Source organism: Corylus avellana, chromosome 3, assembly GCF_965113065.1.
Source record: "Corylus avellana chromosome 3, dhCorAvel1.hap1.2, whole genome shotgun sequence".
Taxonomy (NCBI): Eukaryota; Viridiplantae; Streptophyta; class Magnoliopsida; order Fagales; family Betulaceae; genus Corylus; species Corylus avellana.
The window spans coordinates 12,245,753-12,260,567 of NC_142492.1; the positions used below are offsets into that span (position 1 = coordinate 12,245,753).

A 14,815-nucleotide genomic window follows, 5' to 3' on the forward strand; every position below is an offset into this window, starting at 1 on the left:
TTTGGTATCAGAGCAAATGTTATAAGGTTCTGCAGACTTTTTCAAAAAAAAAAAAAAAACAATAATAATAACAATAATAATGAATTAAATTTGGGGTAATTGGAAGCCACATTTCGGCCAAGTAGAGTCAGTCGCTGTAGTCACTACTAGATAATACAAGATTCTTGTCTAAGTTGTTTAATGGTTGTTATATTATCGATTGTGAAGAAATGACGTCCCCGACTCACAATAACCAAGATAACAGCGTTGGCAACTCAGCTTGTGAACCGGCTCGACGATGCCCGATGCGGGAAAGGATCCACGTTCGAAAGGTTTCGTCGGCAGCAACCCCCTACCTTTGAAGGAAATGTGGGTGTAGAAATTGCGGAAAATTGGTTTCTACAAACAGAAAGGCTGCTAAAAGGTGATAATAAGATGGTTAGGTATGCTACTTACCTCCTAATAAGATGGACTGCGCTGATAATAAGATGGTTAGGTATGCTACTTACCTCCTAAGTGATCAAGCAAATCGGTTGTGGGAAACCAAGGAGGCACAAGTATGAAGCCAGCTAGGACTAAAGGAAGAGGGTCCCATTCCCTGGGAAGAATTCAAGAAGAAATTACGGACCTAGTTCAAAGGTCAATGACGGTAGAGCAATATGCTGCCAAATTCCTCAAACTATCACGATTTGCCCCTTATCTCGTGTCGACAGGAGAGCTAGAAGCAAGGAAGTATGAAAGAAGTCTGCGACCACGCGTTATGAGAACCTTGTGGTAGGACTCCAGATTGGAAACTTAACAGACCCCGTCCACAAAGATGCAATAATCGAGCAGACCCAGAATGCAAATTCGGGGTATTCCAACCAGAATGCAAATTCGGGGTATTCCAACCAGAGGAAGAGAAATGTCCCACAATGGAACCACTCAGGAGAGCAACCCAGTAAGAAGAGAATTCACCAAACCCCACAAAGAAATTTTACACCACAACAATCCCGTCAACAAGGAAATGGTGGTCAACATGCACCATGTCAGAAATGTGGGAACTGTCTGTTTGGGCATTTCCTAATAGATTGCAAAGCTCCTGCGAACAACCCAAGTGGTCAGAAATTCCTTGAGGAATAGAAGAACCATGCAACTGCTCGGGTTTATGCTGGTGATACATCAGCGTCCAATGAAGTGGTGGCAAGTACCCTCCTTATTCCTCCCTATTTCTAATGGTGTAGCTTCCGTTCTTTTTGATCCTGGAGCAACACACTCATTTGTTTCATATTCCATTACCTAAAGCAAGAATCATTAGATGTAAGCCTATCAGTTGCTACCCTGGTAGGAAAGACACTCTGTACCTCGGTACTGTCCTGTGTCGATTAAAGGTCGTGTCATGCTAGCAAATCTTGTAATATTCGAGATGAGCGGGTTTGATGTGATCTTAGGGATGGATTGGCTATCCATGTACCATGCGTGCGTGGATTGTTTCCACAAGGAGGTAATATTTAGACCGTCGAGAAATTTTATGAAGATCGAAGAGTTCAAATTTTATGAAGATCGAACTATTAACGCGCCGAAGTTGATATCCGCACTGCATGCAACTCGATTAATCAAGAAGAGCTGTTTAGGATTTTTGGCATGCATGACAGAGGAGAAAGCAGAAGCAAAAATTGAAGAGATACCTGTTGTGCAGGAATTCACAAACGTTTTCCTGAATGAATTGCCAGGACTGCCTCCCAACAGGGAAATCGAATTCACTATAGACCTACTACCAGGCGCACCCATATCCAAGGCTCCTTATCGGATGGCACCACAAGAACTCGCAGAGCTCAAGGATCAACTACAGGAACTACTCGACAAAGGTTTTATTCGTCCGAGTGTATCACCGTGGGGAGAACTTGTTCTATTTGTGAAAAAGAAGGATGGATCTATGAGATTATGTATTGACTAAAGAGAATTGAATAAGGTTACAATCAAGAATAAATACCCGCTCCCGAGGATTGATGACCCTCTTCAATCAACTCCAAGGGTCACAAGTATTCTCTAAGACTGACCTTCGTTCCGGTTATCATCAACACAAAATTTGGGAGGAGGACGTGCAAAAAAGTCAACGTTTCGGACAAGGTACGGACAATATGAATTCTTAGTAATGTCTTTCGGGTTTAACTAATGCTCCAACTACATTTATGGACATGATGAATCGAGTATTTCGAGAACTTGTTGAACGATGTGTGGTAGTGTGTGGTAGTATTTATTGACGACTTCTTAATTTATTTAAAGACTCGGGAGGTAGGAAAAACCGAGGGAGCTCTATTTATAGGAAAAATCAATTAACAATTCTATTGTAAATGGAAGGTAGAATAGTATTTGGTTTTTCCTATAAATAGAGCTCTTACCCTTAGTGACAACATGTCCCAAGAAAGCCACATTGTCTAACCAAAATTTACACTTTTTGAACTTCGCATAAAGTTGTTGCTTCCTCAAGATGTCCAACACCAGTGCTCTTTGTTTTCCTCCCGAGTATTTGAATAAATTAAGATGTCGTCGATAAATACTATCACACATCGGTCAACAAGTTCTCGAAATACTCGATTCATTATGTCCATAAATGCAGCTGGAGCGTTAGTTAAAGCGAAAGACATTACTAAGAATTCATAATGTCCGTACCTTGTCCGAAACGCTGACTTTCGCACGTCCTCCTCCCGAATTTTGAGTTGATGATAACTGGAACGAAGGTCAATCTTAGAGAATACTTGCAACCCTTGGAGTTGATCGAAGAGATCATCAATCCTCGGGAGCGGGTATTTATTCTTGATTGTAACCTTATTCAATTCCCTATAGTCAATACATAATCTCATAGATCCATCATGACAAATAGAACAGGTGCTCCCCACGGTGATACACTCGGACGAATAAAACCTTTGTCGAGTAGTTCCTGTAGTTGATCCTTGAGCTCCGCGAGAATGAGCCTTGGATATGGGTATGGTGCCTGGTAGTAGGTCTATAGTGAATTCAATTTCCCTATTGGGAGGCATTCCCGACAATTCATCCAGGAAAACGTCTGTGAATTCCCGTACAACAGGTATCTCTTCAATTTTTGCTTCCGCTTTCACCTCGGTCACGCATGCCAAAAATCCTAAACAGCCCATCTTGATTAATCGAGTTGCATCCAATGTGGATATCAACTTCGGCGTGTTGATAGTTCGATTTCCATAAAATTTGGACTCTTCTTTTCCTGACAATCTAAATATTACCTCCTTGTGGAAACAATCCATGCACGCATGGTACATGGATAGCCAATCCATCCCTAAGATCACATCAAACCCGCTCATCTCGAATATTACAAAATTTTCTAGCATGACATGACCTTTAATCGACACAAGACAACGTCTAACTACCGTCTACCGAGGTACATACGACTGTCTTTCCTACTGGGGTAGCAACTAATAGGCTTACATCTAATGATTCTAACTTTAGGTTACATGTTTTAGCAAAGGAGTATGACACAAATGAGTGCGTTGCTCCATGATCAAAAAGAACGGAAGCTACACCATTAGAAATAGGGAGGGTACCTGCCACCACTTCATTGGACGCTGATGCATCACCAGGCGTTAGAGCATAAACCCGAGCAGTTGTATGGTTCTTCTGTTCCTTAAGGCGTTTCTGATCACTTGGGTTGTTTGCAGGAGCTTTACAATCTCTTAGGAAGTGTCCAGATTTCCCGCATCTGTAACATACTGGCTGCCCAAACAGACAGTTCCCGGTATGAAGCTTCCCACATTTCTGACATGATGCACGTTGACCACTATTTCCTTGTTGACAGAATTGTTGTGGTGTAAAATTTCTCTATGGGGTTTGGTAAAATCTCTTCTTACTGGGTTGCTCTCCTGAGTGGTTCCATTGTGGGACATTTCTTTTCCTCTGGTGGGAATACCCTGAATTTGCATTCTGGTTAGGAGAGTGGTTCCATTGTGGGACATTTCTTTTCCTCCGGTGGGAATACCCTGAATTTGCATTTTGGTTGGAATACCCCAAATTTGCATTCTGGGTTTGCTCGATTATCGCAGCTTTGTTGACGAGGTTTGATAAGTTTCCAATCTGGAGTCCTACCACAAGGTTCATAACGCTTGGTTGTAGACCTCTTCAAACTTCCTTGCTTCTAGCTCTCCTGTCGACACGAGATAAGGGGCAAATCGTGATAGCTCGATGAATTTGGAAGCATATTGCTCTACTGTCATTAACCCTTGAACTAGGTCCGTAAATTCCTGGGCCCTCGCTTGTCGAACTGTCGGAGGAAATAATCGTTCATAAAATTCCTTCTTGAATTCTTCCTAGGGAATGGGACCCTCTTCCTTTAGTCCTAGCCGGCTGCGTACTTGTGCCTCCTTGGTTTCCCACCACCGATTTGCTTGATCACTTAGGAGGTAAGTAGCATACCTAACCATCTTATTATCAACGCAGTCCATCACCTTTAGCAGCCTTTCTGTTTGCAGAAACCAGTTTTCCGCAGCTTTTGCACCCATATTTCCTTCAAAGGTAGGGGGTTGCTGCCGACGAAACCTTTCGAACGTGCATCCTTGTTGTTCTTCGCCAGTGGATCCTTTCCCGCGTTGGGCGTTGTCTAGCAGGTTCACAAGCTAAGTTGCCAACGCTGTTATAGGGTTTAACTCATGGTTGATGATAGCATTTTCTCCACTCCTAGAGTCGTTGAACTCAGTGTTGCTATCTTGGTTATTGTGAGTTGGGGACGTCATTTCTTCACAATCGATAATATAACAACCATTAAACAACTTAGACAAGAATCTTGTATTATCTAGTAGTGACTACAACAACTGACTCTACCTGACCAAAATGTGGCTTCCCATTACCCCAAATTTAATTCATTATTATTATTATTATTATTATTATTATTATTATTTATTTTATTTTTTGAAAAGTCTGCAGAACCTTATAACCTTTGCTCTGATACCAAAATTGTAACAAGATCTTTGCATTATTAAAGAAAGAAAATAAGAAAATAAAGTGTAGACCTAGCCCTATCGGGTTGGGGATGTTAGGGGGGGTATTTATAGAGAGGAAAAGCTAGAGGCGTTCACCAAATATTTTGAAAAGTAGCGGATGTTCGGTACTATTACACATTGGGTAAAAGGGTTCATCGTACGTCCAGGTATTATCCAGGGGTTTGCCCCCAATGTACGTCTAGATGGTCCCCAATGTACTATTGTTAGCATACATCCGGGTGGTCCCCCTGCGTACGTCCTCTACTAGAAACAGTAGCGTACGTTCGGTAACCCTGGCGTACGTTCAGTCAAAAAAGGTTAAGTTCGGATTAGTGCTTCAAAATGTCTAAGGATTTTTAGGTTGCAAATGTGGGCATGGGTTCTTGTCATAAAACTGGGTCCTTTATAAATCTCTTAACCATTCCTTGTAAACCGGCGTATTACACCCGGTGAGGTCCTAGGCAGGTCCAGTCGTGTCCCAAGTGGGTCTTGGGCAAGTCCCGATCAAATCCCGGGCAGTGAGGTCTCGGGCAGTCTAGTCGAGTCTCGGGCAAGTCCCGGTCAGGTCCCTAGCAAGTACGGTCGGGTCCCAGGCGGGTCCCAGGCGCATTCTGACAGGTCTGATTGGGTCCCAGGCAGGTCCTAGGCGAGTCTCGGTCTAGTCCTGGGCAGGTCCCGACGAGGTACCAGTCAAGTCCAAGAGTGTCCTGGGCAGGTCTCGAGCAGGTCTGATCGGGACCCTGTCAAGTCCCGGGTAGGTCCCAGGCAGGTCTCGGATAAGTCCAAGGCGGGTCCTGTGAAGGAAGGTCCGGTCAGGTCCAAGGTAGGTCCGATCGGGTCTCGCGCAGGTCTCGGTCAAGTCTAGGGCGGGTCCCAGGCAAGTCCGGTCGGGTCCCAAGCGGGTCTCGATGAAGTCCTAGGTAGGTCCGGTCGGGTCCGATCATGTCCTAGGCGGGTCTTGGGCAAGTCCCTGTCAAGTCTCAAGCTGGTGCTAGGCAAGTCCCGACAGGTCCAAAACGTGTCTCGGTCAAGTCTAGGGTGGGTCCCAGGCAAGTCTGGTTGGGTCCCAAGCAAGTCCAGTCAGGTCCCAGGCGAGTTACGGAAGGGTCATAGGCGGTTTTCTATCAAGCCCAGGGCAGGTCTTGGGCAAGTCTTGGCAAGGTCCCGAGCAGGTCTGATTGGGTCCCAGGCGAGTCCCAGGCAGGTTCGAACAGGTCCCAATTAGGTCCCTGCGGAGTCCTAGGCAGGTCCGGTAGGGTCACGGGCAGGTTCGGGTGGGTCCCCGAGCAGGTTTGGTTGGGTCTCGGGCAGGTATCGATCAAGTCCTTTGCGGGTTCTGAGCAGGTTCTGACGGGGTCCTTGGCATGTCCAGTTGAGTCCCAAGCGGGTCTTGGGCGAGTCCCGATCAAGTCTCGGTGTGGTCCCAGGCAAGTCCAGTTGGGTCCTGGGCGAGTCCTAGCGAGATACTGGGCAAGTTCGGTCTGGTACGGGCAAGTCCTAAAGAGAGAGTCTAAGCGAGGTCCTGGTCAAGTCTCTAGTAGGTCCAGTCGAGTCCTAGGTGTGTGCCTGGCAGGTCCAGTCAGCTCCGGGGGCAGGTCTCAACGAGGTCGGTGAGGTCCCAGGCAGGACCTAGGCATTCCAGCAAGGTCACGGGCAAGCCCGGTCAAGTCCCGAGTAGGTCTCGGCGAGGTCCAAGGCCCTTGGGCGAGTCCCAGCAAGGGACTTGCGAGTCCCTTGCTGGAATGCCTAGGTCCAAGGTCACAGGCAAGTCCCTAGTGGGTCTTGGCGGGTTCGATCGGGTCCCATGCAGGGCTGGTCGGGTCCCATGCAGGGCTGGTCGGGTCCCAAGAGGGTCCTGGGCGGGTCCTAAGTGGGTCTCAGTCAAATCCAGGGCGGGTTCCGGGCAGGTCGCAGTGGGTCAGGTCCCGGTGGGTCGGGTCCCGGTCAAGTTTTGGGTGGCTATCGGGCGAGTTCCGAGCAAGTTCTGCGGGGTCCTGAGCGAGTCCCGATCAAGTTCCGAGTAGGTCTGAGCGGGTCTTGGGAGAGTCCGTGCCAATTTGAAAATGAGATGCTCAAAGTCGGAAAAATGGTTTACTGTGAAAATAAGAATCATTTTCCGTAAATCATTTTATAGCAAAACAAACAGAGTGATTTTAAGAGGTCATCCAATCCTACCCTTTTTTAATCAAGGGCTTGTTGGTAACTGACCGAGGACGCCCAATGGTCCACGCCCTCCGGTCGACCCAATAGTAGCCAAGGGTCAACTTGCCTATCACAAGCTCATCTTAGCAATTTTATGTTTGGCTGCTTAAGCAACCCCAGATAGAATTTCCCTTGATGCTTGTTGCCTACCCTTAGCCACACTCATCCCATCGACATTACCGAAAAATCTTTTTGTGGAGGATCGAAAAGTCTACTACTGAGAGGAGAGCGAGAAGATGGGTGAAAAAAAAAAAAAAGGAAATAGATGAGCAAAACGACGGAATGAGAGAAAAGAAGGAAATTCTTTTTTTTTTTTTTTTTATTAGCATCACAAAGTGACAGCGGGAAGGAGAAAGCCCAAATTGAGAGGGAATTTGATAAAAAGAGACCAACGAAAGAATCTGAGAAAGAAAGAAATAGAAAACCAGATAGAAGAAGCACGAAAGCACGAAAAAAAAAAAAACAGGAAAGAGCAAAATGAGAGAAAAGAGGAGAGAGAAGAAAAAAAAAAAAAGAGCAAAATGACGTAATGAGAGAAAGGAAGGAAACAAAATTTTTGATTAGCGTCACAGCAGAGAGGGAAATTGGAACAAGAGAGAAAGAAGCTGGAAAAAAGAAGAAGAGAAAAAAAAGAAGGAGAGAGAGAGAAGCTAGGTGAAATAAAAGGGAAAAAAAATTGAGAAGGAAAATGGAGAAAAGAAAGAAATAGAGAACAAGAGAGAAGGTGGAAAAAAAAAAGAACAGAGGAGCGAAAGGAGACGAAAGGAAGAGAAACCGAGAAGAGAGGAGAGCGAGAAGATGGGTGAAAGAAAAGGGAAATAGATGAGCAAAACAACAGGCTGAGAGAAAGGAAGGAAATTTTTTTTATTAGGATTAACACAGTGAGAGAGGGAAGGAGAAAGCATAGAGTGAGAGGGAATTTTGATAAAAAAAAAAGGGGGGGGGGGGGGGGGGTGGAAGAACAGAAAGAAAAATTTTGATTAGGATCACAGAGTGAGAGAGGGAAATTGATAAAAAGGGAGGACTAAAAGAAGCTGAAAAAGAAAGAATAGAGAGATAAAGAGAGAAGAGAGGAAACAGAGGAGCAAAACAAGAGAGCAGAGAAGGAAGATAAATTGAGAAGAGACAGAAGTTGGGTGAAAATTGTTAGAGAATATTGTAATTAATTGTAATCTCCTATAATCAGATTTGACAAATTAAATCTGATTGATTGATTTTATTGTAATTAGATTTGATAGTTTGATTACATTACCAAACTTATCTACCCTAATTCTCGTATACATAGGAGTGTCATGTATTGTAAAAAAATCAAACAATAAGAACATAATATTGCTCTTTGGGCTTTATCTATGAATATAGGTCGTTGATCGAATCACTTTGTGTCTATTTTATTATTTCACATTTAATATTCTAGCTTTATGAACTTCTTCATAAAAGAAAGGATTTTTTATTTTATTAGCATCAAACAATAATAACATATTGCAATGGGAAGAGCAGAAAGTCAGCAACAAACATAGATTAAAGAAGCAACAAACCTTAAAACACCAATGATACTGAAACAGTAGAAAACCAAAAAGAGTTCTCCAAGAATTAAAGAAAAGCTAGAACACACTGCCGTAAATAACAAGCTATAATAAATTGCATCAAACAAAGATCCCGCAGAACTGAAATATTACTCAGATCCCAGAGCATATAACCGGGAAAATAATCCTTTATCTAAGCAATAATCAGTCTGGACAACCGCAGAATACATATGCATAACATAAATGCTTTATTGACATTGTGCATTTGCAATATGAATGCTTCAACTCTATCATTAGTAATAAGAATGAAGACTAAATTAATGTTTCCTTTAGAAATAATATGAAGGTCAATAATCATTTTTATGCACATATATCTATCTAAGCAACAAATTTGGCAATTAGGGGATGCAGACCTGGTGTGATGGAAATGATGCCATCTGATCCAATTGTTCCAAACCTTTTGTTAGCATACTATGTATGTTATGGATGCAGCAAATTGAGCCTACTTGTCTTCGGCTTCGGCCTGTCTCCTTTGCAATTGACAACTGATCACCTTCATTAGTATATACATTTATGTGTTAGTAACAGATAGAAAAACTAACAGATAGAAAATGCAAACCAACAGAGATGGGGTCGAAACCCAAAAAGGAATTGGAAGTACCTCCTCCCTCCGGGATGTTGCAGTTGCAGAGGAACAATAGCTCTTGAGGCCATTTCCTTTTCTTGTTCTTGTTCTTGTTCTTGGGCGTCATAGCCAAAAACTCCTCCAAAGCTCGACAACATCGATGACAGAAACACTTGGAGACGCCACCTCGTCCACCCCAAATGCCATAATCTCTCTCTCCCTCTCTCTCTCTCTCTCCCTCTCTCCCTCACCCTAGCTCTGAGCTTTCTATTTATCTTCAGAGTTTTGAATTTTAAAGAATGCCCAACGGTCTAATTCTTTATTGAAATCAGACCGTAGGATGGATGCAAAATCCAACGGTTGGGTACTCTTCTCTTGTTTGGTAAGATTAGGAATTTTCTAGCCGTTGGTGGTATAATTGAGATTCTAATTACCCAGTTGATGTTGGTGATTGTCGGAAATCCTATCTTGAGGTGGACTGGCCGATTGGATTTGATTTTTGAATTTTTAGGTCCTGGGCTATCCTGAAAGTGAATCCATTTGGGGCAATTACTTGTTAAAAAACAAGTATCCAAACTTAGCTATCAATAGATATATAAAAATTAGGAGCAAATGTGAATTTGATTACTCAACCCATGTTGTTGGTTGTTGGAAACCATCCCGTGCTGGTGGTATCTTTTGGTTTGGCTCCTACTTGTTTATATTATGGGCCGTTGTGATAGTACCCAAACCCAAGCCGAATCCACTACAAATACACGGACCACGCACTAAAAAAACTATTGAGTCCAAAATTTAGTAGTAATTAATTAATAAAAAATTCAATGATAGTTTTTAGTTTAACATCAAAAAAATAAACATTAGAGAGTATGAGAGGGAGAGTGAGAGTGAGGTAAATAATCCCTTAATTTAAGGCGATCAAATCATCATTTATCATTAAAAAAAAAAAAAATCACATTCGAAGAGTCTTTAATCTCATTCGACAAAAAAAAAACAAACAAACAAACATTACAAATTTAATGAATGCTTACAAAGAAATTTCTTAGAAAATACAAACAACTTTTTACACCCCCACTTGGAATGTGAAAAAAGAAAAAATGCACTGAGGAAAGAAACAGAAGCTGGGGGATGCTGAAACCATCATATCCCCATTAGAACGAAAGCACCACTAAACACACCTTATGTTAACAGGAGCTAACAATTTTTCTGCCCAACTATTTTGCCTGACTTAAAATAAATTAAAGAATGTGTCAGCCTTTATCTAGGAAGTTGCCTATTAATGGTGCAAAGTCACTGTCTTTTACGGCTAAGTCCTGGCTCGAACAAGAGGTGATTGAGGTATAGGAGAGTGAGGAGACCGCATGCTCTGTCCCATCATGATATCATCCACTCTTTTACTTTTAAGGCTGAGTCTAAGATTGCTGTTCCAATGCTTTCTCTTAATGGGATTTCTGACATCCTTATTTTTATGCACAAAGGTTTGGATTCTATTCAAAGCAACTCCCATGGTGCTGTCATCCATGTTAGCAAAGCAAACCCTGAACCACCCTGGCTCTGAGCAGTGAAAAGAAGCACCAGGAGAAACGTTGAGCTTAACTTCATTTATTATCACCTGCCACAGCTCCATCTCTGCTTCAAATGTCTTGTTTTTTAGCAGGTGACGCAAATCCATCCACACAAACAGGCCTGCATTGCTCTTCAAACAATCAATGCCTACTTGAGCAAGAGGGCAAGTGAAGAACTTATACCTACTTTCCAACCTTTCAGCACTCTCTGAGATAAATCTGTCGACAAAAGCATCATCCGACAGCATAGATGCAATCAGATGTTGTGTTTGTGAGGAAACCAGCCCGAAACTTGACATTTTACGACAACATTGTACTACAGCATCGTTGTATGAATAGACAATCCCAACTCTAAATCCAGGGAACCCCATGTCCTTTGAAAGACTATAAACAATGTGGATGAGATCAAGGTTGCACGCCATTTCCTTTTCTTCCTCTAGAATCTCAGATATGCTTACGAAACCAGGCTGGCTGAAGACAGTTGCAGCATATATTTCATCACAGATCAAGTGGATGCTCTTCTCATTGATGAAGCTTACAAGTTCTATTAGAGTCTGTCTGTCTAATATAGTGCCAAGAGGGTTTGATGGGTTGGTAATCAGCAAGCCCTTTACTCTGATGTTTTCCATTTCAGCTCTCTCATAGGCAGCTTCCAAAGCTTCTCTTGTCACCTTGAAATTGTTAGAGCTTTCACAGACTACTGGAAGGAGTTGTACTCCTGTTCTCCATCTCAAATCCCGATCAAAACTGCAATAAAAAACCCAAATTGTTTTAGCATTTCTCCTGCATATATAGAGATTAATTATATGTTTTGTATGTTTCTAGAGGTCTTGCATATATCTATGTAAAAATTTGGAACCATATTAAATTCAAATACTTTTCTTTGTCATTGACTAATCCAAATTATTGACCGTTTAACCATCAGTGCGTAATTGCTTCCCTCATTGTTTTGACTGTTACAGGCATTTTGAAAAGAAAATTCTTTACCCTTTGACTCAAGTGGTGCTATCAGTCAACTACAATTTTTTTTTTCTGGATCTTGGACTAATGCTAATTGGCTCAAAATTGAGAACAAGAGGCTTTTCTTCGAGGAAGATGGGGCTGATCATTTTCCTCTAGTATCTTCCGATTTTTTGTCAAAAATTGGTTTGGAGGTTTGTATGAGAGTAAACCCTTTACTTGAGGACCACTGCAAATTGGATGTGATCATGCCCCCACCAATCATTCAACTTGTTGGATCCGGATCCCCACTAATTTATTATTTAAATTAATTCGAACAATAAATATGAGAGTCGATATTAAACTCATTTGTCCAAATAAAAGTACAAACAGCCTAAAACTTGTTCAGTTATTTATATTTATTGTCTAAATTGCTAACAAACGAGAGAATAAAACTGTCGGAAATCTAAAGTTGAGCCTGGTGCTTAGGTGGTGACTTTAAGAGCCGGAGATGTTGCCATCGGTCTGGTTGACTAAATATCATCTCTTTAAGTTAATTTATATTGATCAAAGTAGATTTCATAATTAATGTGGGTAGGTGTGGAAGACAGCAGCTAGCAAAGGTCAAGAGTCATGGTATACGAAGAAAACCAGACCCAATTAATTACCAAGTCAAACTAAAGCTTTTAAAGCCATCAAATATGCACCTAACTTAACATTTATTTTATCAATTTATTTTTATTTTTATTTTTTTTAATTTTCATTAGAAAGAAAAACAATAAAGCATAAAAAGAAGTAGAAAAATTGAAGTGGGATCTCTTATAGTACCCTGGATAATAAGGTGTTGGTACAAGGAATGCCTCCCCCGGGTCAGCCAAGCTAAAGGCAATCATCTCCTGAGCTCCGGTTGCTCCTCCACTCATAACGATGCGATCAGGGTCGAATCTGACTCTGTTTCCTCTTGTTTTTGCCATAAAGTTGGCAACAGCCTGTTGGTTCCAAATATATATCTTGTTAATATACATAAAAATAATCTTGATTATTCAATCTGATAATATTGTAGAGACAGACAGAGAGAGAGATGGAATGTGTTCCATACATTTCTGAACTCTGGCAAGCCATGATAATCCTGAAAGATTGCTATATCTCTGAATTCATTTACTCCTTCTGGGGTGCAGATGGAAGCTTGTGGGTTATTCAGAATCCACTCTTCAGTCAAATTAAAACAAAGCTGCACATTCAAGACAAAACAAACCCATGATTAATACAGCTGACTTTCTGCTTCAAATATATATATATATATATATATATATATATATATATATATATATATATATATATAATGAATAATAGTACTTAATTAAGAAAGGTTATAAGCATTTTTACCTGATTTTCTGCAAGACCCATTTGGATAACCCCTTGAGGGTTCTTGGTGGGATGAAATGGATCATTATCAAACGCCTTCCAACCTTCAAAGTATGAAGAATTTTCGCCATGCCCATTGCCTGTTGCCATCTTAGACAGCAGTTCCTGTTCATTACTGTTCATGAACCCCATTAATCTTTGAGAAATGCAGCAAGAAATTAATCTATCAAGATGGAAATTAACACTTCTATGGGGAAGAAAGGAGAGAGAGCAGTCGTGCTTATTTGCTTGACTCAGAAAGTTTGTGAAGGGTTAGATAAACACAACTTCCCTTTGTGCTTATTTATAGTGGCGTACGTAGTACTCTGTTGCTGCCTGTGATTTTCCAGGTTTTTTCTTTAGAAAAAAGAGAAACGAGTAGACCAGAAACAAGATGAAGTTTCCATGAAGGATACAAATATACGTACAGGGTTTGAAAATCTGGTGAGCATTAATTGGTGTGCGCCTTAAAATTTATTTCCAATGTAATTTTTATTTATTGGGGTTAAATTAAAGCGTGTTGCCCACAAAATACGTCAATATCGGGTCCCAGATGAAACATAAACGTCATCCCATCGCATCATGGCCTACGTTCTTTACAATCAAGTATAATAATATTGGAAAATAACTGCTAATACAACCGACAATGATCCGTGGTGGGCAGCGTCCGGTGCTAGTTTAGGGCATTTTCAGCATATTTTTCATCAATTTTTTATATTTAAGGACTCAAATTACTTTTTATTTCTATATGTCAAAATACACCTCAATAGATTTCCTTAATCATTACTTATATCATTAATTTTTTTTTTTTTCATTATATATATATATATATATATGAGATGAGAGAGGAGAAAGTTGTAAGAGGAGAGAGTAGAGAAGAAAGATAAACGTTTTTTATTTTATTTTAATAATCATAAGGATTACAATAGTAGAACATTATACTTTGGGTTCCACTGTAGCAATTCTCATGGTTGAGGCTCATGTAGAGAGTCTGCTATGAGACATTTTTTGCAATTTTTTAAACATATTCTCTACACATAGGAAACAGATAGAGACTAATTTGTTCTTGCAAGTAGAAATATGATGATTTTAAAATCATCATTAAATTTGAGACTATCGTTATTAAACTTTGATCTATTGGTGATTTTAAAAGTTACATCACATTTGAGAGGATTCAATGAGGACTCTAGTCATTCTTATATCATTACACTTGACCCTTTTTTCTTTTGTTAAGATTTTATTTCGGGTTTTATTTTGATAGATGTTTAAGTTGAAAATTGAAATATATTAAGAAACAAATAATATTTTGTTTCTTATCTTATTCTTTTTTTATTTTTTTAATACTCAATGGATTAATCTTATTTTCTATATATATATATCAATTTAATCTTCAATTTTAATATTTTTTTATTCATGCTTTGGCCTCCTATCTTATTATATTTCTCATTTACGTATTGACTCCGTCCCTACAAATAGATGCTCAAGCAATTTAATAAGGATAGAAATTTCATTTGGAGAAAATTTCATTCAACCCAATTTAATAAGTGTCAAATGTCATTTTTCATATTTTTTTAATATTTTAATAGTCATTTATTG

The 14,815-nt window shown here is 40.6% G+C and overlaps 2 protein-coding genes across 2 annotated transcripts; one reads left to right on the plus strand and one right to left on the minus strand.

Moving 5' to 3' along the window:
• Positions 1 to 446: 446 nt before the first annotated feature.
• Positions 447 to 1,915, plus strand: LOC148586803 (uncharacterized). The gene is made up of 2 exons (XM_088514344.1): positions 447 to 536; positions 1,307 to 1,915. The coding sequence occupies exons 1-2, from the start codon at positions 447 to 449 to the stop codon at positions 1,913 to 1,915; spliced, it is 699 nt and encodes a 232-aa protein (XP_088370470.1).
• Positions 1,916 to 10,305: 8,390 nt separating this feature from the next.
• ACS6 (1-aminocyclopropane-1-carboxylic acid (acc) synthase 6) lies at positions 10,306 to 13,632 on the minus strand. Its single transcript, XM_059586444.2, has 4 exons — positions 13,202 to 13,632; positions 12,915 to 13,046; positions 12,644 to 12,804; positions 10,306 to 11,623 (listed from the first exon to the last, which is right to left on the minus strand). Exons 1-4 carry the CDS (start codon positions 13,370 to 13,372, stop codon positions 10,618 to 10,620), a joined length of 1,470 nt encoding a protein of 489 aa, XP_059442427.2. The 5' UTR covers positions 13,373 to 13,632; the 3' UTR covers positions 10,306 to 10,617.
• Positions 13,633 to 14,815: the final 1,183 nt, after the last annotated feature.

Coding starts and splice junctions, on each gene's coding strand:
- LOC148586803 (XM_088514344.1), top strand. CDS start 447: ATGGACTGCGCTGATAATAAGATGGTTAGGTATGCTACTTACCTCCTA. Junction 537..1,306: donor GGGAAACCAAGGAGGCACAA/GTATGAAGCCAG, acceptor CTACCCTGGTAG/GAAAGACACTCTGTACCTCG.
- ACS6 (XM_059586444.2), bottom strand. CDS start 13,372: ATGGGGTTCATGAACAGTAATGAACAGGAACTGCTGTCTAAGATGGCA. Junction 13,047..13,201: donor TGGGTCTTGCAGAAAATCAG/GTAAAAATGCTT, acceptor TTGAATGTGCAG/CTTTGTTTTAATTTGACTGA. Junction 11,624..12,643: donor CCAACACCTTATTATCCAGG/GTACTATAAGAG, acceptor TTTTTATTGCAG/TTTTGATCGGGATTTGAGAT.